This window comes from Haliaeetus leucocephalus, unplaced genomic scaffold (assembly GCF_000737465.1).
Source record: "Haliaeetus leucocephalus isolate CR32 unplaced genomic scaffold, Haliaeetus_leucocephalus-4.0 Scaffold439, whole genome shotgun sequence".
Taxonomy (NCBI): domain Eukaryota; kingdom Metazoa; phylum Chordata; class Aves; order Accipitriformes; family Accipitridae; genus Haliaeetus; species Haliaeetus leucocephalus.
This window is the reverse complement of record NW_010972875.1, coordinates 7,332,328-7,358,286: the sequence shown is the minus strand read 5'-3', so window position 1 is coordinate 7,358,286 and position 25,959 is coordinate 7,332,328. Positions and strand designations below refer to the sequence as shown.

The 25,959-nt window shown below is 41.5% G+C and overlaps 1 protein-coding gene across 1 annotated transcript in view; it reads left to right on the top strand.

Moving 5' to 3' along the window:
- Positions 1-25,959, top strand: part of SCFD2 (sec1 family domain containing 2) — a 205,059-nt gene that overhangs the window by 73,305 nt on the left and 105,795 nt on the right. Inside the window, exon 6 of the mRNA XM_010574566.1 lies at positions 15,350-15,599. Within this exon, the coding sequence (XP_010572868.1) occupies positions 15,350-15,599 (250 nt within the window). The remainder of the gene's footprint in view (positions 1-15,349; positions 15,600-25,959) is intronic.

The window sequence follows — 25,959 nt, the reverse complement described above, 5'->3', positions numbered from 1 at the left end:
AAAGTTTGCAAGTTTTAAACGATCACTAAAATAGTTAAATAATCATTCTTCTTGTTCCCCTCATAATCCTCCGGGAATGGGGTACTGGGAAGAAAGATTCCAGGAGCCAGTTCTCCTGCAAGAATGAGGAGTACGGATCACTGGTTTTGGAGTATTCGTCCACTCGGCACACTAGTTTTGAGTGTCAAGATCTGGCAAAGAAATTTAGCCGGCTTCCCCAAGGGGAGTGAAAGCCATTGAAGGCAGTGAATATAATCGAAGCGGCTTCATTTTCCTTTTCTGACGCTTATGCCAAGGATCACCTAAGCCCTCACAGAAGTTCTGCTAAATAGAAAAAAACTTAATGTATACGTTTGCCTTCAGCAGCTAATGGAACACTGGTGCCATATATTCACATCATCTTTCATTTCGGACATGAAGTATATAGCGATTCCTGTTTTTTCCTTGAGGAATTTGGTTTGTCAGAGAAACATCTGGTTTATGTAAATGAGCAAGGAATTTGGTACGCGAGAAGATGATTGCAAAATAGTATCTATGTGGTCTCTGCGTCAGTAATTCACCTATGTTTTGAAAAAATAAACGTATGTTACTTCTCTACATGCTGTCCCTTTTTCGGTGTTCAGTGCTAACGAACATGTTTCCCTCCTGCGAGTGTAAAAAATTAAAAAAAAAAGGGGGGGGGGGGGAAGAAGCATGTTCGCCCTGGTACCGTAGGGCTATTTTCCTGATGTTCGGCTGATGGCTGCAGAAGGCTGACCTTCAGCCTGGATCGGGTTTCCAGGCGGCGGCTCTGCTCCCTCCGGCGCTCCAACACTGCCACCTGCAGGGACCCCAACCCGCCCCCGCCGCCCCCGGCCCCGCCGCCCCCGGCCCGCCCAGGGCGGCAGGAGCAGCGTCGTGGCTGAACTCGTTTCCAGCCGTGCGGGAGAGAAACGCGTGGTGCCGCTTCGGGCTGGGCGGCAAGCGGCGGGTTTGCTTCTGTCCCGCTCTTCGGCGATTTTAATAACGGGGTCGCGTCCGGCGACCCGGTGTGTTGATGTGCGGGAGCGTGCGCTGGCTTCCTTCCAAACCGAGTGGAGAGGTCCACGGGCTTTTCTTTCACGTAAAGCAAGCTAGTAATTCACCTTAATAAAGTCGAAGCGCCGTTGAGCGCGGAGAAGCAGTTCTTGTGTCAAAGTTTAATTTTTTATTATTTATTTTTTTTAAATCTGGCTCCAGATCGGTCGTGTTTTATTAAAATGATTTTGGTGGCGTTTCTGTTGCATGTTTTCTGATGTGGAAAAACAAATCAAAACCCACTTATCACATGAATCATTGTTAAAGTCAGCAGTAGTCCTCTGTGTAAAATCTGCCAGTAAAAGCCGGGAGGATGGGGATTAAACCTGGAGCACATTAAATTAGTTCCAGTCTATCCCGAGCAGGCTCTGCATTGCTTGCTTAGGCAGGCAAAACGGAAACAGGCAGTTTATAACAAGGCTGGTTTAAAAACTGTGGGGTTCATTTGAAAAAGATTTATATCCCCCACTTATATAAACATTACAAATGTAGGCTGCAAGCAGGAGGCAAATCTTTATCGAAATCTCTTTAAGAGCTTTTTCATTGTGAATAAAATGGACAGCGTGTACTCTTGTTTGAAGATTCGCCAATATTTGTACAATAATCTTTTCTCAATGCTCTGACTAATTAAAATACAGCTCAGGGTAGAACAGCGAGACCACCAACCGGTAATTTGCTGGGATCTGACAAAAGTGGCGATGACTGAGGTGGCAGAGCGAAATTATTTGGAGGCAGGAGAAAAGATTGTCTTGAGACTGGTTTAGGTTTTCTGTAGTGGTTAGTAAAAAAAGGTGAAATTTTAAAGAGAAAACAACTGTGTCTAGATTTATCTTCACCCACCCCCCTTCCCTTGTGGATGCTGCTGTTCTTAAACAGTAGCATAGAAATTTTGTGGGTTTTGTGATCTTTGCTAGGGCCTGCAGAACTCTCTGCTGAGAAGGTTGGAATGTTTGCTCCAGTAAAACTAAAAGTAGTCTTCAACGCGAGGGTCCCAGCTGACGGCTGGAGTAGCCACTTGCATTGTAACATTTGGGAGTTACTTAATTGTGATGATGTTATTTTGAAAGTTTATTTTTAGAAGGATTAAACATACATTAGTGCAGTAAAAATTTTTTTCCTATTTTTATTTTTAGTGTTAACACACAATTTTATTTCTAGCTGTTGCAATACCATTTTACTTTGTTTATTTAGGGTACATGTTGTAAGAGTTGTCCAGATACTGGATTTAACAGAAAATGCTTTTCATATTTCATTTTGATGGTAATAAACAGTGTCTAAAAGAGCTTTGTAATACTCAACTGCCTTCCAAAATAGGATCCAAGTCTCAGATAAATGACTTAAAGTATTTTGTGAGTTGTAATATGTAACCAAGATCCTCTGGACTCTCTTATTCAAACTATGGTTTCTCGTACCTCTTCTTTTTTGCTGCCATGGTGTCTTCATACAGAATAGTACTTATGCCCCAAACGTCTGATTCTCATGTCCTGAGAGCAGACTAACAGACAGCTTGTTAGAAAAGCAGGAGCTTTCTGTGCTGTGGAGGGGGTGAAGAATTTTCTAGTAGTTGCCAAAAAAGAAATTAGTATTTTTCTGCTGTTACAGTGGTATGTGTACGCTGCAGTAGAAGCTGTGTAGAGGTTGGAAACACTCCCACCCTGAGGTGTGGGGAGCCAGATAAGAAGAATAGAAATTATATCAAAGTCCTGTTTTCTCTCTCGTGCAAGAGTTGTGCAAGATAGACTGCGAGGTAGACAGACATACCCATACTGGCTTTTGAAAAAGAAGCCAGTTAATACTGAGCTCTATCCTGTGATAGATTGACCGCTATTGATACTCAAACTAAATAGGTTGCAGCAGGCTCCGAGTGTGCCTCTGCTGTATTGGCGTCAGCGTACCATGACTTGCGGTGTATGCGGGGGCTGCAAAGGGAATTATTTGCTGCACTGAATGTTATTACTCATACCTGGGACTCAACATCAGACTATCAGAGCACTTGAATTAACGCTTGGTAACGTGAGGAAGCTACCGCTGCTTACAGGTGGAGAAAAGCAAGAAGCTCGCAGTTGAACATGGAGGTGAGCGTCGGTCTCCAAAGTCTCAGTCTGGTGCCTGACCACTGGGCCATGCCTCCTTTCTCTCCTACCAGAAAGCACAATGGGGAACTAGAAAATATCTTGGTACATCACCATCTAGCGTATACAACTGAATGGGGGGGGGGCGGGACGACAGGTTTTTTGTTGGATTTGTTTGGGGTTTTTTTTAACATTGCACATACAACCACCTTTTTTTCGCTTGTTACTGAAATCTGAATTGTTAAGTGTTATAACTCAGCACATTTTGGTATTCTCCTGGAATAATTTAAAAAAACAGTTAATATAAAGGTAGCTTAAGTCACATCTGGGCTTATCTTTAAGGCTGGGGTTTTTTTCTAGTTAAAATGGCATGGAATATACATTTCCCCAGATCTTCAGAGTGAAACTTGAACATAAGAAATCCTTTCTGCATGAAGCAGCTAGGAAATATATATGAAAGTAACTGAAAACTTCTGAAGTCTTTAAATGTTTGGAATGACATGCATGATTTAAGTGTTTTTAGATATTGGGACCAGATGTCCTGTGCTCTGGTTGGCTCCCTTTGCCCAAATGTGATATCATGAGGGATAGTTATGCTGACTCAGGCGTTCGACTGAGTGGGAGGGAAACCCCAGGGGACAGAAAGCCGGGATTGTTTTTCTAGTTGTAGCTCGTGCTGGACAAATGGACAGGGAGGAGGTGTGGCAGGAGCAATCCCTGACAGCCAAGATGCCCTCACATGGTCCTTTCAGGTGGTGGTGGGAGAGCAGTCCGACATCTTCTTCATCCAGAGCAAGGACCCAGCTGCAAAATCACTGCCAGTGCCACCCAGCATGGCCCAGCCCCATGGGGGGACGATGGGAGCGCTGAAAGGAGCCAAAAGAGGAGAGGACTTGCTGCATTCCAGCCGTGAGAAGGGCAGATGGGCCAAGGGGCATGGAGTATCATGACTGACAAGGAGGTGTTGGGTATATTTAGTAATAACTGGCGCCCTAAAAGGTCACATACCCATGCACAGGCATGCCCAACCCAGGGCATGCGGTCTGTTCACCACCGCACGTGAATACCAGCGTTGAGGATTCCTACTCAGTTAAGGAGCTGAAGGAACCGCTCATAGGCATTCAAGTTAAACTGTGCTTGAAGAGAGAACTGTCAGCTTCTAGAGCAGGAAAACATTTCCAGGATGGGATGAGAAGATTAAAAGAATGGGATTTCAGAAGTTTTTCACTGTAGCACTATCACAGCGGAAAAATAATTGTCATTTTGCCTATGCCTGTATTTCACTTGATGTTTTATATTAGATATATGATCAGTAGTCATTGTGGCTGCAGTTCTTGCATATTTATAGGGAAAAAATACATCCTTTACTTTGAAGAATCACTGTTGTTTCTGCCATCCTCTGCTCTCTGAAAGATGGTAACCTGATTAGTTTTTAATGGCAGTGGAAAATTGGACAGGAAAATTAAGGTTTTAGCCTGATCCATTTCATAGGATGAAATGAGATATAGTTGTATAATTAAGCTTGTTTTATTCTTCCCAACCTGAAAAAGGGAAGGAAAATGTTCTTCCTTGTGCAAATCATGCCACAGCGAGCATCCTCCAGTGAAGATGTCCTGTCAATGAAAGATTCCTTCCACACACAAAAATGGATGAGGGGCTCATAAGTTACAAACTTACTCATGCGTGTGACATCTGCCTTTAATCACCATGAAAGCCTGAATCCTGTTTAAAGCATGGTGAGCCTTGTACAAGGGCTAGAAATGTCAGTACTCTATTGTGATAACATTTACTGTACTGATTAACAGCCGTGGTGCTCTCCAGCGGACTGATAATCTGCCTTCGCATGTCTTTGTGTTGCTGTTCTGTCTCCTTCCTGTGGTTCCAACCAGGACTGTGGGCAGAGCAGTGGGATCTTCTCCTGTGCAAACCTCCCATGTCCATATATTTTTGCTTTGTCGTTTATGTCATCTGTTATGTCTTAGTCTATCTGCATACTGAGGTATAAAATATTTTAAACGCAGTGCAAAACATTTCCAAGTTAGCTACTGTTTAAATTCATACCTGTGAAATGCAGTAATGTGATCTAGCATCTAGCCTCATATGACCATCTCATGCAAGTTGATGTTTAAATGGCTTTCAAGTTTCTTGACTCATAGGAGTTTCAATTCCTAGTATTTTGGTAAATTCCAACAGGTTTTGGCAAGTATGTTTATCTTAGTGGTAGATTTTCACTTTTTGGCCTTTTTTTTAAGAAAAGGAGCAAAAGAGAAGGGATATGGCGAGAGAATGCTGCTTTGCTCAGATCTGCATCCACTTCCATTGAAATTGTCAACAAAAAGTTGGGTTTCAACGATACTGTGAAGTGGGGTGTTTTGGTCAAAATAGTACCCTTATTCAGCATATTTTATGGAATAGTATAATCTCTAAGCATCGCTAGAAGCTATCAGGTATATGTTTGGCCCTAACTTAGTTGGAATCATGATTTGTATGATGCTTTGGTGCAAATTGGCATTGGTGCTTGTGGCAATGTATGATAGAGGTCCTGATTGTCTGTTAATATCAAACTTCTACAGGCCGAAGCTGACTGGATTTGTTTAAAAAAGTTTGATGGTGAGGTAAGACACTTCAACACAAGAAGCCAACAGCAATAAGAAAACAAATTTCTTTCAAATGAGCCCAAACAGTCGTGTGGGCTCCAAACTCCTGTTTTTCACCCATTAGGTCTTGTTTTCCCATTTTACACTTGTCCCAGGCCATCTCATTTTTTCATTTCTGGTACCAGTGTCCACCATGGACTGACCCATCACCAAAAGTCTGGAGGTTTCTCTGCAGCTCTGAGGAGTTTCTGAAACATCTGACATTAGACTGGCGCAGGAGTGAAGGATGATGTGTAAAACAAAGGGCTGAGAGGAAAGAGGTGGCTCAAAAGGCAAAAATGTGGAGAAAAAGGGACAAGATGAGGTTATTTTGACTGTCAGTCTCCTTTTATAACTTACTGCTGTGTGCCAGCTCTCACAGCATGTCCAGTATTTCAGTATGTATTACCTTTATCCTTTCTGCTATTTCTATTTTTCCCTTGCAGTTCACAATTCTTTTCACTGCCATTAAGCACTGTGCCAAAGAGTTTATGGTTTTATTCACCAGATGCATTTTATGCATAGTGTTTTATTGCGTGAGACCGCTGAGTTTGTGCTTTCTGCTTGTTTTCTGTCCTTTCACCCTCCAAAGTCTTTCTTGAAATATGCACGCCACCAAGAGCATCTCCACTAACTTGAGAACTGGAAAAATCAAAAGTTTCAGCTTCCCTTGTTTCTCCTGTGCCTTTCTTGACTAGATTCAAAAGCTGTCTCATACTCTGAAATTTTCTTCTGTCTGCACAAATAAACTGTTATTCTTCCTTTTGATAAGCCAACTGTCTTTCACTCTGAAGAAATTTACTCTTTTAGTTGTTTTATAGTTTTCTCCAACATTATGTCTAGTTTCCACAGGTTCTTAGAAATGTGGACACTGGAACTGGGCACAATATATCGGAACTGATCCTGACAGTGCCACATACTGTAATAAACCTGCTCCCCTACTTCTTTCCCCTGGATACTGTATTTTGTAGTTATATTGGTCCTTTAGCCATGACTTTGAGGTAAGTACATCCATTCTGGATTGGATCGAAAATGTAGCTGAGCTAGTTTGCTTTTTCTAAGCATACTCAAAGCAGCTGCCTACAGAAAATTAAGAGAAGAGGACAAGGTTATATGATACTCTCCCAGCTCTGACCATTTTGAGTTCTGCAACAGATGTGGTTTCTGTGTATTTACTAATATTTGACGAAAAAATTTTCCCCTATGAGTTTTCCTATCATCTTCGTGAACCCAAGTAAGAATTTAGCAGCACAACAGCCTTTGGCAAGGAGTTCCACATATGAGCAAATTGCATGAAGAACTACCTCCATTTAATTTGCTTTTTAAACTGGCTCCTACCAGCTTCGTTTATTGCCCCTTAGTTCTTGTCTTGGGACAGAGAGCGCGCAATCAATCCCTACCCTATTGGTGATTTTTTAGACCTTTTATCCCCTCTGGGTCATCTGTTTTTCCAACCTGAAGGGTTATAACTAGGGTTCTAAGCAGGGATTCATGTCCTATTCTTTGTCCAGAGCATTTCTCAAATCTTTTTCAGTAACCATCTGGCAGGATAGAATCCCCTCCTGCAGATATGGTGTGCACTATTGAATGACTGATTTGGTTGTACTATATTTTTCTTGATTTATATCCCCTTTATTTGTTTTCTGTCCCTGTGGATTCTTATCCTTTGCTTTGTAGTGACTGAACGCTTTCCCATTGTTCTCCTCAAAGCTGATGTGAGCTTTAACCTCCCAGGATATTATGTTATCCCCATGCCCTTTTCTCAGTTTTGAACCCCTACCATCTTCTGGCAGTTTTCCCAATATTCCAAGGCTTATAAAAACAAACAAACAACCTCAAAAAACCACACACAAAAAATCCTGACGTGCATAGCACCAAGATCTTTCTCTGGTACATGTTTTATCTTAACTGTGCCTGTACTCCTTTTTCATTCTTTGGACATCATTTTTGCCGTGCTGATTCATGTTTTTACCGAGCACGTCTGTAGAAGCCATCACAGCTAAAAGCTTTTGACTGAGTATGTTGGAAGTACTCCCTTTTTAACTTGCTGATGAGTCTCTTATGTCAGACATGCGGTGATTTAAGTAAAATTGTCCTTATCCTTGCAGAGCTTTGTCTAATAAAATCCAGACTTATAAAATATCCTTTTTTCAGTATGCTGTTGCTGCTGAGCCCCCATGAACCCATTACAGTATCTTAACACAGCTGTACATTTAGATGGTTTCCAAAGAGGGAGGGAAAAACTGGACCGTATGATGTAATGATGCATCGCCAGACAGCATAACTCACTGGGATGAAGTGATTTCTGTACTGTGGAAGATTAGATATCAGTGGGTTTATTAGAAGCTTTTGTGATGGATTTTAAATTTTATCAAAATGTATGTGTAAGTCTTGCAGTTCTGACATAGTAACTGAATCTGCCTCTTGTAACACAAGAAACAAAAATAACTGAAGAAGTTGCAAGGTGGTTGAAAACAGGAAATTGTCAGACAACTGTGGTGCTCAGTAAAGACAGGAGAAAGGTGATAAGAGGAAATCTTAATTATGTTGTTCAAAATATAATTTCTTTTTATGTCCTAAGGAAGTTAGGTTAAAGAAAAATATTGGAATACACTACTTTGGCTATGGGTTATAGGTGGAATCCAATTGCTTAGGTCATGATCATGGGCTAGGGAGTTACTTGCTGAAAGAACTGTCCTGGGCTTTGCTTTTGTTTTGGTTTTAGACGTGATAGGGCTTCTTGAGCAGCTTGTTTTAAATATTTTTGTTATTATCACATATTAGCTGTTAAGTATTGGTGGTGTGGTTTTGGAATTACGCAAGACATGTTAAAAAAAAAAAATCTGACCAGAAGAGCTTACAAATGTTGTGCTTTTTAAAAGCTTTATGTTGTAAGTTAATTTTTCTTGCCTTTGACTCATCACTCTGTTTTGCAGTAAGTGCTAACATCCTGGATAGATATTCAGCAGGTAAAAATTAGCAAAGGACTGTTGATGTCTGTAGTGTTGACTGACAGACACGAGTTAAGAATCTGGCCATATGACAGTGTATTGAAGAAGTCATCCAAAGAGCAGGTGATTATTTATATAATTTTCTTTTATATCTCTTGGCAACCTTAAACTCTAGTTCATGTAGGCTTCAAGCCAGCGCTGTTGCATAAGGAAGTGGTCCAATCCTTGGCCTTCGTGGCTAGTGTACGTGTTTCTGTGGCCAAGCAGTAAACCTGAGGAGAGAACCACTCTGGTTAAAACGATTTGTTTTAATGCACAGTCACAGAAACACTTCAGCAGGCACAGAAGAGAGAGGCCGCTGTGGTGGGCAGAAGGCAAGAATGAAGGCCAATTGGGAGAGCATGCACGTAGGAGGAATGTGAGTCTGTGTCTTTGACAGCATGAGCCAGGTTAAAAATAGCTTTTAAAAAGCTTACTCGTTTTCTTTTATTTGCTTTTTATTTGTTTATGGTAGAATTTTAAGACTGTCTACAAGGGCTGCCTGGAAATTGTCTCTGCAGTTTTGAGAATATAGTTCCTGGGGCAGTGCTCAGAGTGGGTGATAAATGCAGAAAAGGGGACAGGAGATAGAATTGGCTCTGTAGGGATATTTCATTAAAGACAGAGGAGTCATTAAGAGTAATGACAGAGGAGACAGGTCCTAGGTGCTTTTACTGTTTCCTGTGTCTCACTAGCAGTTTAGTTCTCTGCTATTTTCTTTATACGTGTATTCTTGGTAGATTTCTGTATCATCTATCAAGTGAATAGACAGACACTGCCGTTAAAGAGAGGAAGATGCAAGTCTCTTGGTATTGACAGGGGCAGTCATAAACCTTTTTTGGTCCCCAACAAAAGGCAATGTGATCTTTCTCCTTATCTTTAATGACTTACACATTTTTTTTTTTTTACTGGAAGTGGCCATTTACTGCCACCATCTCACACCTCCACTCTCAAGCTGCTGTGAGTTCACGATGCTTCGTCTGCTTTCCCCTAAGGCTAAAGTTTGCTCCTTCCCCCTGCAAGGCGAGCCTTTGTAAACCCTCCCCAGCTGGAAACGTAAGTTTGAGACTAAAACTTTTCTGGCATCCAAACTCACTTCCTGCAAAAGGAAGTGTACAGACAGTGGACTTCAGTTATCAGAATGATTTCATCGTCTTCTTAAATAGCCTGCCTGAATAATTGGATGCTATATATTTTGATGCTGACAGATTGAGGGGTTTCCTAATGGTGAGAGTGTAGTACTTTGAAGATCTTCATTTTTTGTGTTGTGTTTTGGGTTGGTTATTCTTCAGTCATACCCTACAGATACGTAAAGAGAAGACATTTTTATCAAAACCTGCCCAAGTCAAGAATTAGAATGATTTCTAGAGCTTAATATGGAAAAACACAATTTGCGTGGTAAGATCATGCTTACTGATTTATTGTGTCAAATCACTAGTCACTCATAGGCCATTTAATGAAAACTAAATACATGAAATGATTTTTTTGCTGGGAGTAGGGAGTACAGACATCTTCTCACCCATATGGAAATTATGTGTAATCAACCCCAAATCTCAGGTGGCCAAACAGTGTAAAACAGCAAGTAACAGAACTGCAGCATTTGATTTACAGGCAGCTGAGTACTGTAGGCAGCTAAGACTCCTCCTTAGCTTGGCAGTGCCTCTTGTTTTCATTAAGATGTCTGCTGGTGCAGTTCTGTTGCCATTGAAGGATCTGAGCTGGTTTTGCATACCCATGAGGTCCTCCCTTGGTGCCATTGTCACTCTTAGCAGCTAGAATATTCTGTCTTCGTCTGAATAGTGGGGAAGCTAATACGCTTGGCAAAATCATGAAACACAAAACATCGAACCCAGGTAAAGCATGACAAATCAAATAGCACAACATTGGAAAGCTGCTTATTCCACGTCTCATGAAGTGTCTTTTCCCACCTCAGTTACTAATAAAAGGAGCTTCTATTAAATAGGGTGGTCCAGGAGCATGGGGCAGCAAATGATGCAAGGGCTTGTGAGTTTCCACTGACCCTTCTGCTGGTTTTACCTGCAGCTGGGTTTTGGGGTTGTTTTTTAGTTTTGATTTTCCCCAATAAAATTCCTCACTATTGTAAAGCTGCATGGTTCCCGTTCCGAAAAGTTCTGTTAACTCATGCGACCTCTGAAGGAATTAAACATGTTTTGCTTCCTAAGCGGAAAGCCACTAGAATATTTACATAGTGAAGTAGTCTCTTAAGATTTATCTCCTCCTTCCTCCTGGATTTTAAAAGAAAATAAATTCCACTTGCTTGAAGTTGGTTTTTGCTTTAATATTTTTAATGATGTGCTGAGGACAGTGGGCTGGAACCGCAGGGATTAGAGTGCTCAGTTCTCTTCTCAATTTTGTCAGGGACACGTGTTAATTCAAGTAAACTCTGACCCTCCTCTTCTCTTCCTCGCCAGCGCACTCTGTTTTCCATTGTCTAAAAGATGTCTAATGGTACATATGGCTTTAGATTCTTACAGGTTTATTTAATACTGAAAATAATGCCTCTCACAGAAATGCAAAATTTTTTTCCTTGTTTATTACACTTCCTCTTAATTCCTGTAGATCCTTTAAATCACATTTTAAATGTCACTTTTGAAGCACAATATCATGTTCAGTGTTTAAAAACCAAAAAAATGATTTTTTTTACTTTCTTCACTGTCCTCCCATCTGCCAAAACTTGGGCCTTTTGCAAAAATCAGCAAATCGACGTCAGTTCATTTACCCTTAGGGATAGTAAATTATTACACAGCTTAAGTTATAAAAATAAATAACTAAGGAGGGTGGAGGAAAGAGATGGAAAACAACAAAAATCTATCACAAACTCTTCCTGGATTCTGAAGAATACATGATTATAGCATTAAAATGTCCAAACAATGCAACAGAGCAGAATGTGTTAGAGCTTGGGCCTTAGCTGGCTCTGCATTAAGCAGCGTTAATGTTTTTATACAGCCTTGGAAAGCTCAGAATTGACCTGCTTTTATTATTTTTATTGGCTCCCTTGATGATAGACAAATGGGGCTAACCTGAGGCCAGCATAACCAGCAGGAAATTTGGGTCATGGGTAGTTACATTTTTAAAACTTGTGTTTTAGGGTTGTTCAATCAGGGTAATTGATTGATGGTTAGGCGGTGCAGGGAGCCCCTAAATCATCGGAGGTGGCCAGATAATGACAATCTGCCAGTGGATTTTGTTTGAGGCAAATTTCCCAGCTCCCTGCGGAGCCATGCTCTGCAGTGAGGCTGCGAGTCCCTGGTTTTTTTTTCATCCATGCTCCAGTCCAACTGGCCTGTTTGGACAAAATAGCCTCTGAAACTTGGCAGTTCCATTTGAAGTCCTCTGTAGTGCCATTTCCCAAGAGATAAGGGAAAAACATTCCAGAGAAGTTCATACCCCAGAAAGACCCTACGTGCGTTCTGAAGTTAACGGTTTATTATAGCTCTTTATTATTTTTTTTCTCTTTCATTTTTACTTTGAAGATAAGAGGTGGCAATTGTTGCTTTAAGTTGTTGAGTTTTAGCCCACCCTACAGTAAATCATCCTGGAAGTTTATACCCAATTTTTTTTTTATCATGTATGCTTGAAAGTTTGCCAGAGATGCTGTATACGTGTACTTTCAGGAGCTATTATCCTCAGGCAGGAGCTGTTGACCGTACTGTTTTATACAACCATGTGCATCCTCAGTGCTCCATGCATTTGGATAATTTGTGCATGCAAAATAGAGCTTTTTCAAGAATTTATCTTTGGTGTTGTAGGAGCAGGCTATGAGATATTTAGCGATGGGGTGAAGTAGAGGGTTTGTGTGTTGGGAGGGGAGGGGGGATAGATGATGTGCCAGTAGATGGTAGATGATGTTCAATAAAACGTGGCGTTGGACTTGCCTCTCCTTAAAAGTGAATTCAGATTAATGTAGATTGAAGTTTGTCATCTATTCCAGAATAATTCCACATGTAGGTTAATCTTCAGTTCCTAGATTTTTAGGGCTGATTAGGCTTTTGCTTGTTGCGCGTGGCTTCCTCCCAGTAGCTGCATACCTCTGAGTTCCTTGAAGTTTTGTCTTTTTCCATTTTAGGAGCTGGATGGTCTGATATTTATTGTACTGGCTTACAGATGAGAATTTGTTTGTGTCACTTTTCAAGAAGAGAGCAGGTAATACTGAACTGAGGCAGGGCTGAGTTGGAATTTGGGAACCGGCAGCCTCGTCTTGAGGGTGGCCCAGCTGCCAGCATATGCCAGACTGGCACCAAACACCATGGATTTGCTTCCAGGCAGAGCAGCGCCGGGACTTGCTGTGCATGTGATTTAACACTCCATGCCCAAACACATACAGGGTGCTAACCCTTCCCGGATTTCTAAACATTCCTTTTTGGCCCTCACATCCTTTTGACCACTGTAGCTTTATAATTTACTGCTTCAAGTCCACAGTTGCACTTACTGTTAGGTTTAGCATGTGGGCAGTTAGAAAATTCTTCTCTAAGGTATGTATTCGAATAGAAACATAATACCTGACCACATTAAAGTCCCTTGAAAGATGGGTCCATAGCAAAACTTGTATGTCAGGAGCAGGGTGGAGCCCAAGTCTGCAGAAGTGTTGTTTCCTATAGCACAGGCTGGAAAAAAGTTTCTTGAGAGCTTGAGTAATTGGTGCTTTTTTTATGATCAAGGTCTGTAGTGGGGTGGTGTGAGTATAAAAATTGCAGTTCATGAGGTGGTTGTTAGTGTTTCTGAGATTGTCAAAGAACAACTAAAACAAAATACAATGAAAACCAGGACCCCCTGAAGTGTTGTATGGAGTACGCCAGGACATGAAACTTTTGGTTTCCGTGTTCCTTAAGTTAGACTCTGAAGGCCCTGCCTAGGTTTCAGAGAAAACTACTCAGTTGTCGTAAGAGCTCGGAACTAAATTAATGCAGTTAAAAGCAGTGATAAACCTAATTGCATGATTTTGTTATTGTATAAACGTGTGTCTCTTTCTAGTTTGTTTGTTTGTTTTGTATTTTATTTACTTATTGTGAATCTATTTAAAGGGTATATTATTGGTTGTGGTGCCTATTTACCATGACTAGTCTGTTTGAACTTACTGTAGTAACAACCCAGAATAAATAGTTGCAGACTTGACTGTTTGGATTCTAAGAGATGCGATGTTTCACTCTACGCTACGACTTGACCCACAGGTTTTCACAGGGAGCTGTTTGGTGATCACAGGGCAATGGGCAGGGTACTGGTGTTGCAGGAGACCTCTTGGATGGATCCAAGCGATCACTGCCACCGAGAGACGAAGGCTGTTCTTCTCTTCTCCCACACCTCCCTCCCCAGGCAGGAGCAGGGTGCTCCTCCTGCTTGCCTTGCACTGGCCCCGCTTCTCACCTCATCCCACTGCTGAGCTGCAAACGAACCCACAGCAGAAAACTAGCGTGTGGAGATACCATACGCAGGTGTGTGTGCGCGGGGAGGGTAGCAGTTTGCCGGTACGATTAGTCGCGCTGGTGTCCTGAGTGGCAGAGACCCTCACAGCAGACCTAAACCCCAGCCCTGGTGTTACATGTTGTGGATGTCAGCGTAGCGCTTCAGGGGATTCATGTCTGAAGTCTCCTTTTTAAAACTACAGTAAAGCTGTACGGACACCTCCCCCACAGAGGTGAGAAGAAGCAAGTGCAGTTTCAACTCTTGAGGACCTAGGACATCCCAGCATACTCTCAGTTTCCCCCTCCTTTTCTCTGCCAGCCTTCCTCTCCTCTTACACACATTACGGTCATCTTTCATCCTCACAGTCACGTACTTCTCCCTGCTTCCGCACAGCCTTTGCGTTACTCACCTCGCAGCATGGATGTGGTGTGGGAATGAGCCTGACCTGCCTAGCAAAGAAGGCTTTTTCGGTGTGAAAGACCCCCGTTAAATGGCTTGAGAAGCTGGTGAGCGTGCTGTGAAGGAGGCGGAGGGAGAAGAGGGTCAGGGCACGTGCCAGGCCGGTGATTGCTGCCCTGTCCTTGCTCCTGTCGTAGAGCTCTTCTAGGAAACCACGCTGGTCGCTTACACCACGCGCTTCACAGGTAGTTCCCTCTGTTTCTGATTTTCTGGGTTTCTGACCTGAAAGCATAGGGTCAGGTTTGCAGATGTGCTGAGGGCTCGCAATAGCAACTGAAGTCAATGGGAGCTGGGCTTTGAACTCCCTGCGCAAGTACAAAATCAGGCCCAAGGAGGAGGCCCAAAATTTAGAGGAAGCATTTGACCTTGTGCTTTGTACCATTTCTACTCATACCGCAGAGACCGATGCTCCCATCCTCTTATCATACTGGTACATGGAGAAGATCTGATTATCAGGCTTTTCAAGTGCTAAGGTGCTGCTACCGTGAGTCCCTAGGAAAAAACTTGTAGGAAATTAATAAATTTGCTGTCTGAGCAGCAAATAAGTCACAGGACCATGTGCTGACAAATGAATGCAAATGTTGAACAATGTTTCATTAAATGAGCACTGCTATTATGAGAAATAATAGCTCGTGGATGCAGCCAGGAGTATGTCTGATGCTAACTGTTAAGCACTATGGGGGCAATCTGACACAATCTTCCTTCTGTTTTTCAGACTATTGGCGAGTCAGAAATGCCTAGTGTTTTGAACCAGTTATTGCCAATGATCAAGTCTTACAACGAGAGAACAAAAGATGATTATACCTGCGAGGACTTCCTTGTCTTGCTAGTATACATGTATTCTGTGGTTGGAGAAATCAGAAGTGGAAAAGAGCTGGAGGCAGCTGAAGAAGAGGTGAAAAAGGCCCTAGTCAAGGCCATTTGTGGTGAACCAGAGCCATCTCCTTTGCTGCAGAAAATAACAGGTAAGAGTCTGCTTGTGTGGTGAGAAATTAGATGGCTGGGAATGCAGGAACTGGGAGAAACATATAAAAGCGGCTTGACTCGTCTGTGGTGCTGAGGGTATATGAGTAAGCACGAGGATTTCCTGTAGATTTGTTCCATCTCCCATGTTCATATATGCCAAATGCTGACAGGCTGTCCTTGAAGAGTGCTGAGTCTGACGAAAGCTCTACAAGTTGTTCTTTTTGTTAAAGGTTGGCTAAGTTTATGTGTTTTCATAAGGTAATCTTTCCCACAATTTCTTTCATTGATCAGTGTAAAGTTGACCCTGGGAAGTCAAAATTAATTCTGGAAACATGTTCAGTGAACCACAGTTGCTTTGTGAATACGAGGAGCTGGCCTGTCTGGCATAAAAGAAGAAATGTGTCTAAAACCAACATTGAGCTTTTTGCTGAAATGACATGAACATTAGCCTTTAAAAATAGCATGCTAAGCCTTTTTTTAGGTGAGCACTCATAAGAGTAGGAAAGCCCTAACCTCTTGCTGCTGGTGTCACATTTTAGAAAAAAATAATTGTTAAAAAAAAATTGTTAAAATGAATGAACTATGGCTCGAGGGTGGCATATCTGAATGGCAGAGGGGATCTCGTTTCCTGCTGTCAATTTTCTCAGTATTTTCTAATAGTGGGCACGTCACTGACCATGTCATCTGTGAGGTAGGGAGCATATGAACATAAATCAAGATGTTGTGAGGAGCTTACAGTTGAAAGTCTTTGCCAAGAATGGGCCTAAGTGGGGAGTCTCAAGGGCAGTGGAATATTGCTGCTGTTGGTTATTCTGGTACTATGCCCTGTGGACGCTTCTACTTCAAAATACAGGTGTGGTCTGACCGGTCTGCTGTTGCTTTGAGTGTAAAATACTGTAGTGATTAAAAGACTCTTACTGTTGGAATGAGCATGTTCAGTCATATTTGCACTGTGCTGTTATTTTAATACTCCTGGCCATGGTGCCTACAGTGTTCCAGGCTCCTTGTAGACTTTTGCTCTCCTGTTTTCCAGTATGTACTGCACATCTTGTCCACTATATGGTGCTCCCCTCACTACTTCAATGGTGTCTTCTACTGGACGTGATGCGATCATTTCTAAACCTCCATTTTCCTATTTTGCCTTTTCTCCTATGATCGACAATGTTTTGAATCACAGTTTTATCAGTTTCTCTTTGTTGTGCCTAACCTAAGTATGCGAAGATTTGAAGTCCCTAAAACTTCAGTGAAGTATCAAAGAAGAGCTGCATTCCTATGTACATCGATGCTTCCCTTGTTGCCCTCTATGCTCTCAGGTTATGTATTTGCAAGCACAGATGGAGATCAAAATAGACATTGTGCTTGTCTTATGTTCCATAACCTGTCAATAATTCCATAGCTTTTATGAAATATTTGCATGCTTGATTTCCAGTGTGCATGTTTCCTGAGTAAAAGTGAGTATCTGGGTGTTTGCTCTCAACTTCTGGGCAGATGAACAGGTGAATGAATGTTTCAGTACAAAAATTCTTTAGTTTATGAAATAAAATTACTTCTTTTCACATAGTGGGTGGACTATTAGGAGCATGGTGGGTGTCTGAAGTACAGCATTCATCTCCTTAGGCATAAGTATTCAGTCCGTTATGTGGGGCATCTGACTATGAAAAAGAGAAGGCCTTAACGCTGTGCGAGCACTGTTCAGCAGCAGCCAAAGCATTTGTGTGTTATCAACGCGGGTTTAGCCACAAATCCAAAACACAGCACCATGCAAGCTGCTGTGAAGAAAGTTAACTCCATCCCAGCCAGACCCAGTAGAGATAGTTTTAGACCAAGCACATCATTATTACGTGATGAAGTTAATTGCATAACACAAAGCCAGAGTCCTTGCATCCTTCTATTTATGTATCTGTGTGTTTAGCACAACCGCGTTTGTGCTTTCTGCACAAGTGTGTGATAGTATTTCCCCTTGCTTGCATGCTTTTTTGGTTTATCAGCATTCTTTGTTTTTACATCTTATTTAGAACAACAGTTCTTTTGACTTATTCATGAAAGAGGAAAAAAAAATGTTAAAACTTACTGCCGTGACCAAAAATAAGGATTGTCTTGGGAGAAAAGTATAAAATGGAATTTCTAGGAATGCGCCTTAGGTAGTTTACAAGCCTTCATTCATCCAACAGATTGCTTTCTCAGCATTGGTGAAATTTGCTGAATTTGTAATTTGCTATATTTGCAGTACAGTTGAATTGGGAAGACTGAGAAAACATGAGCAGCCTTAGACCTACTCTTCCCTGAGCGATATTTTGCCAGGCTTGTGTTCTACATCCTGCTTCCCTCTGAACCTTGGGTACCTTGCTCACTGCTTGACAGGCAAAGCAAGTCAGAACCGTAGGAGCACCTGCAAACTTTCTTTCAAAGGCACAGCAGGAGGACTGTCTTTGTAGCAGGTCTGAAAGTCGGGGAATAGATGGCAGCGCTGGTTTCCCCTTTTGGTACAATAGCGGATATAATGCTGAGACACCTTCTGCTTCCAGCAGAACATGCTATGAACTACAGACCAGCTATTCCTTTTAGCAGATACAAGCTGGCCTGTTTTCACAAGGTCAGCCCAGCTCTGCAAGTCAGCAACAGCCACAGGTCTGGACAGATCATGGTTCAGACCTACAATGTTCCACGCTCATTTTACTTAAGTCAGAAACAAGAGAAAATCTTTTTTGCTCTTAAATGGTCACAAAAGTTAATTAGACTACAATGAATTTCAGTAATTCTTGGAATCACTCATTCATGATCAGAACAAAGCAAAACGTTTGTGGTCTTTTATTTTCAGTTTTCCAAAAAGGTAAGTGATAGGAAGAATGCTAAATTGGATGTGTCAGGAGAGAAAACTAAGCCAGTTACTGGGTAGGTTCAAGACACTGCCTGCTGGCTCACTCCTCACCTCCAGGTTCCCATGTGGGACCTGAGTTCCTGAATATTCAATATCCATTCTGCAGTAAATCTGCTCTTACTAAGTAGCTTAACCTGCAGAGCTGCTGGTTGAAGTTTCAAACCCTGCTGGCAATGCATGATTGGACAGCTTTGGTTATAGCATCAGATAGCAAAATTCACTGTTGACTTTAAAAAGGCATATAGAAGTAATAATACATAGGCTGCAAAGCCAAGCACTTCAATGTTGAGAAATGCCAGTAACTCAGTTTCCCATACAACCATCATTTGACTCCTGTGTGCGTTGTAGCACAGTCTTCAATTTCATTATTACGTAGTGTATTTTCTATGAGCCATGGCTGCATTCAGTGTAGGGACTGAACACCACAGAGAACCAGAACAATATAGCTTCAGTTATTCTTACACATGATGAAGAAGTACTAATAGAGTAAGTGATACTCTCTATATGATATTCAATAAGTAACTTTCTCTGGGTCTCAGTTTGCAGTTCATGAAGTGGACTGGTGCTCTCAGCTTTGTGTGACTCATTTTGGAACTTGAAGAAGAAAAGCATTAAATTGCATTTTCAGGTATTAGTGATTACATTTCTTTGAACAGAGAGGACTTTGTGCTCTGCTTCCCGATACACCTGGTGCCTGATGTTTTGGTTTTAGTTTGGACCTAACACTCTGCTAAGGCCGTTTGGTTGATTTAAGCTGAAATTAAAAGCCGTATCTCAGCTGTGGCTCTGAACTGCTGCCTAAGCCTTTTGCTTTCCTCTTCTCTGCAAAGCATGGAAGGTGTGCAGTCTTGACAGATAGATTTTTTTTTTTGTTTGGTTTTATTTGTTGTTCCCATGGAGTCACTTGAGAAATAAAATGCAAAACCCTTGTAAAACTTTAGAAAACTGGACTTTTGAGGTCAAGTCAATAGTCAAAGAAATAGCTGTGTTTATAGGAGGTATCTTTTATTCCTATTATACTTGTTAAATGTAAACTTACTTAGGCTTGCCTGAGTCTATGCCTGTAGGAAATCTCCGGTGATGTGGCTACCTCACAGAACTAGTGCAAACCTCCCACAAAAGATGCAACACATCAGTGCACAGGGGATATTTATGCTATGTTTGGTTTTTGGTGTTACCTAGTGAAACTGGATTAGTATTTGCAGCAGTGGAAAAGAAAGCTATTCTCAGAGGTTTAGTCTTATCTATCTGGTTGGCCCCACTAGTTTCCCTGATGTAGCCTAGATGATTACAGCCCTCTGCAGAATACGTTAAGATGCAGCACTTGTGTAAGCTTACATTGTGAAAGAAGCGTAAGCACTCACAATTTCCTGGCTGTTGAGTGTTAGGCTTCTCACCCTTATTGTTGCCTGAACATATGTTTTCCAAAATATTTGTACAATAATGTTCTGCATTTATGCAACACCTTGTTTCATTGAAGCACTAAAAATATCGTGGAACTGTTAATTAAAATGAAAATGCAACACGTTAATCACCCAAAGACATTTAAGAAATAAGATACAATTTTTCTGCACGCATAATAATATAAAAGTATATTAGTGGTGTTGTGTTTGATGGAACTGTTAAATAATACGTGTTGTGGTAGACAATCTTAATGCCTTGGGTAATAAAACTGAATGTAACAGTTCCAAGATTTCTCCTGGGTGTAATTTACCGCAGACATATGTTCTTCATCACTGTTTCCAGCAGAATGTTACAAATTGGAGGGGAAACAGAATAGACCAAAACATAATGGAAAATGGTGCTTTTCAACAGAATGCTGGGGTTGGGGGGAGAGTTGTCCTTTTGGTAGCTGTTAAAAAAACCCCGTTGTAAAATATTGTATTTATTTTATCGTCTTATCTGTTCATCTAGTTTTGTAAATGTCCACGTAGAGCTGTGTACAGCTACAAACGTATGCAAAAGTAATGCTAATAGAGCCGCAAAGCAATTAAAAATCTATTTTTTCAGCTGCGCCGTTCTCTCTTTTTCATCTGCAAATCTCTGTGGGAGCTTCGTAGAGCAGATCTGCCTTCCGTGGTGTGCTCTGGAGGCCAGGAGGCCAGCCCCAGGCACTGCCGGGCTGCGGGGCAGCCAGCTACACTGCCCACGTACGGGAGCTCTCAGCTGGTGGGGTGTGCAACAGCGGCTCTAGGTATCAGTTGCACCTTCTCGAGCATAGGTGTAGCAGGAACCCTCTTGTGCCAGAAGCTGCTGTTTATCAGCCTTTAAAAACTGAAATTTTTAATCATAAAATGTATTTCTGGACTTTTTCATTGCTTTTTCTAAATTCCATATGTTGAAGTGTAGGCATTGCTGTATTGGGTTAGACACACAGTGTCTTGGCTGCTTCTGCTTCTGATTGTCCTCAGCACACGATTCTTGGGGGAAATGTTATGCAGGCTACCTAAAGGTATCATTACCTTACTTCTAGCATGGCCTAAGTATCATGAGACCTAAAATCATTGCCGGTTTTGCAATAAGCATTTACATTCCTGGAAGGGGACAGCCAGTTGCCTCAGAGGACAGGCATGCTCACTTTTATTTGGCTGTGGTCTTGGCTTCATTGCTGGTTTGGAGCAACGATTTCCCAGTTAGGGGTAGGTAGGTATGAAATTGGGTCCTGGGCTGTGGTTATAATGTAAGCCCTTTGGATTTGATTGAATGTGCCATGCTGCTTGTACAGAGACATGGGAGGGCTTCCCCTGCGTCCCAGTGGACGTGTAGCTCAAGTACCTGCTAATGATTTCTACCCCTTCCCCACACCCCTCCACCCCCAATTCGTGCAGTTCAGGGAAATACTGTGAAACTACCATTGTTTAAAATCTTAAAATTTCGGAGTAAACGCTGAGTGATTCTAAATTTTGCATGCTTTTATCAAGAATATTTTCAACAAAGTTTCAACTAGTTCAGTGAAAGGCTAGCCCATCTCTTGCTTGTTTAATAGCTTATTTCCATGTAACCCATGAGTTCCACAACAGAGCTGATATGAAAAAAAATCATGACTTGAAGAAAATATTTGCAGTCTTTTTTTTATTTTGCTGTTTATTGATAATTTAATCCTTACTACAAAGATACTTTTTTCACATGTTCTTAAAAGCTAAATGCTTTATTAATGGCAACATGTAGACAAATTAGAGAAGGATTAATCTGGTATTTCTATGTAGTGTAGGTATTTATGCTAAGAACTATAACTGGCTGTATTTATTCAAAATAAAATAAAGCTGCAACCAAATTATTTCTTGCTGTCATTTAGGGAAAAAATAGATAAGGCAAAATCAAATATTGTCCCTTCTGAGTTTTCAAAGAAATGTAATTCAAGAAATTCAAAGTTCCGTTCTTTTTTTTGAACATTTAGAGAAGTCTTAACAAGCTGTGCTGTCTCCCAGGCCTTCTCAAGAGCTTCCATTTTTCCCGTTCACCCTTCAGGAGCTCTGTGTTTGCATTGTCTGCACAAAAAATAAGAGCAATGTGTTAGCAATGCTGGGTCCTGCTGGGGCAGTCCTGCAGGTCTGGGGTACAGGACTCACGTTTAAATTGCTCCTTGATTCCAGGCGTGTGTGGGAGCCTGGCTGCAAGTAGATAGCGATCAGATCCCCACCAGAGCGAAGGTTTATAAACTAAACTGTTTATGTTAAAAGTTCATCGAGTGGGTTACAGAGGGTGGGGGAATACCTCAACACATCAAATAGCTAAACATTTTGAATGTCCAGACAGGCTTCTCTCTGAAATACTAATCAACTTCTTCTAGTCCCTGACGTTAAAGGGTCATTTTCATGCCTAATATTAGCGGGACGGCTTTGCACTCCACTTTGAATTGGGAAGAAAAGCTCTTCCCACCAGGTTAGGCTGTTGTATGTGCATGATTATAGGCTGTGTTGTTTGGGGAATCTGCTCTGCCCTGTAGCCTGCAAGTCATAACTGCTGCTCCGTGATGAAGGCAAATGCTAGAAATGCCACTGAGTATGGTCTGTGTAGAGATCAGTCTGCTGTGATATAGAGAGGAGCTGTAAATGCTGGTGTGGAGTGGCTGCGCAAACTTCAGGGCTGCTGCCATCATCATGGATGCATTACAAGGAAAGAAAACTCTCTCATAGGATGGCTCCAATCAAATGATGAAAAAGAAAGTAATCTCAGATTATGGCAATGTTTCTTTCTCTTTCTCCCATGCTCCCTGTGTCTCCTCCAGTAACGAGGAGATGATCATTGCCCCACAGAGCCCTCCTGGGCTGGCAGGCAGATAAGGCACAGTTGGAATGAGTTTTCTCTTTTGGGTTGGACAACAAAATGTAGTCTCTGTTGATAGAGCTAAATAGCTTCATCCTGCCACAGTGCACACGTTATTACTGCAGCCAGAGGAGACCCAGCCCGTTTTCGCCCCAATTCTGAAATAGGAGATGGATGTTCAGGAGGCTTTTTTTTTCCTGTTGATTTTACAGACACCTAAAATACCCCTCTCTCTGACTGGCAGAGGGTGTGTGTAAGATGACCTCCTGGTATCTGTATTACTTGCTTGATGTGTTTTGGACATGATCCAGTGGACAGTATTTGTGATCCAGCAGTCGCAGAGGATGGCGGACCTGACATTGGCCCTGCCAGGAGCACTGGGAAGACCTGAGCAAAGCTGCTGCCTGGCCATGAGGAGGAGCCGCGCAGGGAGCTCCTGCAGTTTAACTAACCCTGAGGTGCTGCCACTGCTGCAACACCTCAGTCCTTTGCTTCATAATAACAGAGTTATTGGGGAAAAAAGATCACTTCACAGGTCCGAAGGTATTCATCTGATTTACACAACAGTCAGAAGGGTTCACGGGAATTGTTGTGACCTATGCAAAAAACAGGGAGAAATGGGTATGCACTGAAGCAGTGGCCTGCTCTGCTTTAGCCGCTGACTCTGCAGGTGTAGAGTATGTGTCCTAATTTTTGTCAGCTCTCCTTAGGACCCTTGAGCTCTCCAAGACCTCAGTACCTTTCTGCTGCGACCTTTCTAAAGGCTTTTTCGCATTTCTGTTCAAAATCTGTGGACGGCAAGTGGGAGACAAGTGAGCCAAATCAGCGGTCGCTGACTTCAGGCTTTGTGTCGCTGCCTGGGTGGATTCCAGGGCTATTTCTCAGCTGGGAAACACAGAGGGGTTTCTGGTGAATTCTTCGGGAGGCAAATTGCAGTAGTCTTCTGGTTCAATTTATAGCTAAATTTGCATATGCGTATTTTTGTAGGTCTTAAAAATATGGGGCATAAGTTAAAAATCAGTGTTAAAAAGCCATGGTCCTAAAGGTGAGAAAATCAGGCTGCTTTGTACAGATGCAGGGATATTTTGTTTGGATTTCATGATGTACATTGAAATGTATGGTAGAAGACAATCCCAATGGAAGCCCAGTGGCGCTGGGGATTTTTTTTTAAACTTTCATATGTTGTCTGTTTATTTTGTCTTCAGCACCTGGTCTCAGTTGGCTCCAAACTGGATAGTAATTTTCATTGAAGTGTTTATAACATGAAGTCTTTTTTTTCTTTTTTAACATGAGACATATGCCTGCAGCTCTGCAGGCTGCTGTCTCACTGCCAACTCAGCAGGACAGCCAACTGCAACAGGAAACTGATATGGTGCAATTTTCATTAATGATTTGTATTCTTTTTCAGCATGCAAATTCAACAGCATTTAGAAAATGCTTCTAACATCAAATATCTCTTTGCTTTAAGCATAAGAAGAAAACAGAAGCTGCTTTAGAATTAGGCAACTTTTGAAAAGGTACTTTTATATGTATGTGGCATAGTTAAATGCTTTTTTTCTTCTTTCCACATGATTCACTTCCTCGCAAAACCTTCAAGTTTTGGCATATTGTAAAATTATGACTAAATTCTTGCTGTTTTGCAGAGCACACCCAGCCTGGCAAACCAAAAATGGTGAAGTATTAAATAACTGTCAAATTAAAGAAAAAAAAAAAAGGGAAGGAAAAAAATGACTTGTTAGTAGTCACCACCCATATGACAGAAAACTAATGAGATTGGGGGGGCATGTTTTTCTTTTGCACACAGACACAAATGTTAAGGTGTTTGGTGTAGATTGCAAAATTTTGCTTTGTTCCATTTGAATGCCTTCATGTAAGAGTTTCTAAATACTCTATCATAATTCTTATCAGTTTGGTATCTGTTTTAAATACCACACTGTGTGCTGGATCAGATGGCACAAGGACAGACAGCATTGCCTCCACTGAGGCAAGGAGGAATAACTGCCAGCTATAGATATTTCTAATTGTTTTCTTCAGCTCAGTGGTGGTGGTAATTCTCTTGTGCTTACCATGAGATTTTATCAGGGGTGAATTCTGGCCTTTGAATTTTGGGCAGTCAACCTATGTCAGGCTAGCAATCTCCATGTATTTTAATGACGATGCAATATGTTGAAATCCAGTATTTCAAGAAGCAGTCAAGCCCAAATGTAAAATGGAGTCATACAGCTCTGCGTTATTGTAGTGTTAAAGCAAAGAAATCCCTTGATCATAATCCGTCTTTTATCTTGCAAAATCTTTGCTGTGTTGGTCGTCTTAACATCTCAGCAGCAGAACTAGGAATATAAAATTCACATGGAAAAGAATTTCTAGAATTTAATAAATAGCCCAGGGATTTATGGCCTAAACATACATCACTTGCCCATGCAGTTCACTAGGCAGCATGCCCTAATTTTTCCCTCTTCATCTCAAGCTTTGGAGATTGGGCTCTGGAGGTCTTCTGTTCAATTGTCCATTATAGTTAAGATAACTTGCTTTCATAGATATTATATTTTAAGGGTCAGGTTCTGCTTCTGTATAAATCAGTGTGAAAACATTACAGTGCTCCTTCTGCTTCCAACAGTCCTGAGATCAAGTTTAAGGGATGGATCAAACAGTTGTAATGTTTACAGATCAATTCTGATGTAAGGGGATAAGCAACATTAAATATTTTCATTGATTTGTCAACCTTGCTAATACAATTTTTTTTAATATAACAATTTAAATACCTTCCTTAGAACTGTTGTTAGTGCTACTACCATTTTGTTTTCAGTAACATCTAAATATTGTCACGTACTATAGAAGTTCAAAAGCACTACCTTATTTAAATGAGTACTTTCTCACAAATCTCTTCATGTGTACTCAAGCCCTTACTATAAACCTAAAAGGCAGTTCTCTCAGGTCTTGAATTTTAAATCAACATGAAGAAGGTGCTCTCATAGTCCCTTTCTCCCTATTTGTTCTTGTTTAGTTTTAAATTTTATAGTTGAGTAAATGTCACCTCTGGTGGTTAAAGTTCAGGTCAAGTTACATTTTGCTGTGACCCTCCTGCTCTCTTTTGTAGACACTAGGACTGTGGTCTGTCAAGACAGGAAAGTTCACAGATCATAGCCTAAGGATTCCACCCCCCCCCCCCCCACCCCCCCCCCCCCCCCCCCCCCCTCCGTCCTCCTTCTCCCTCC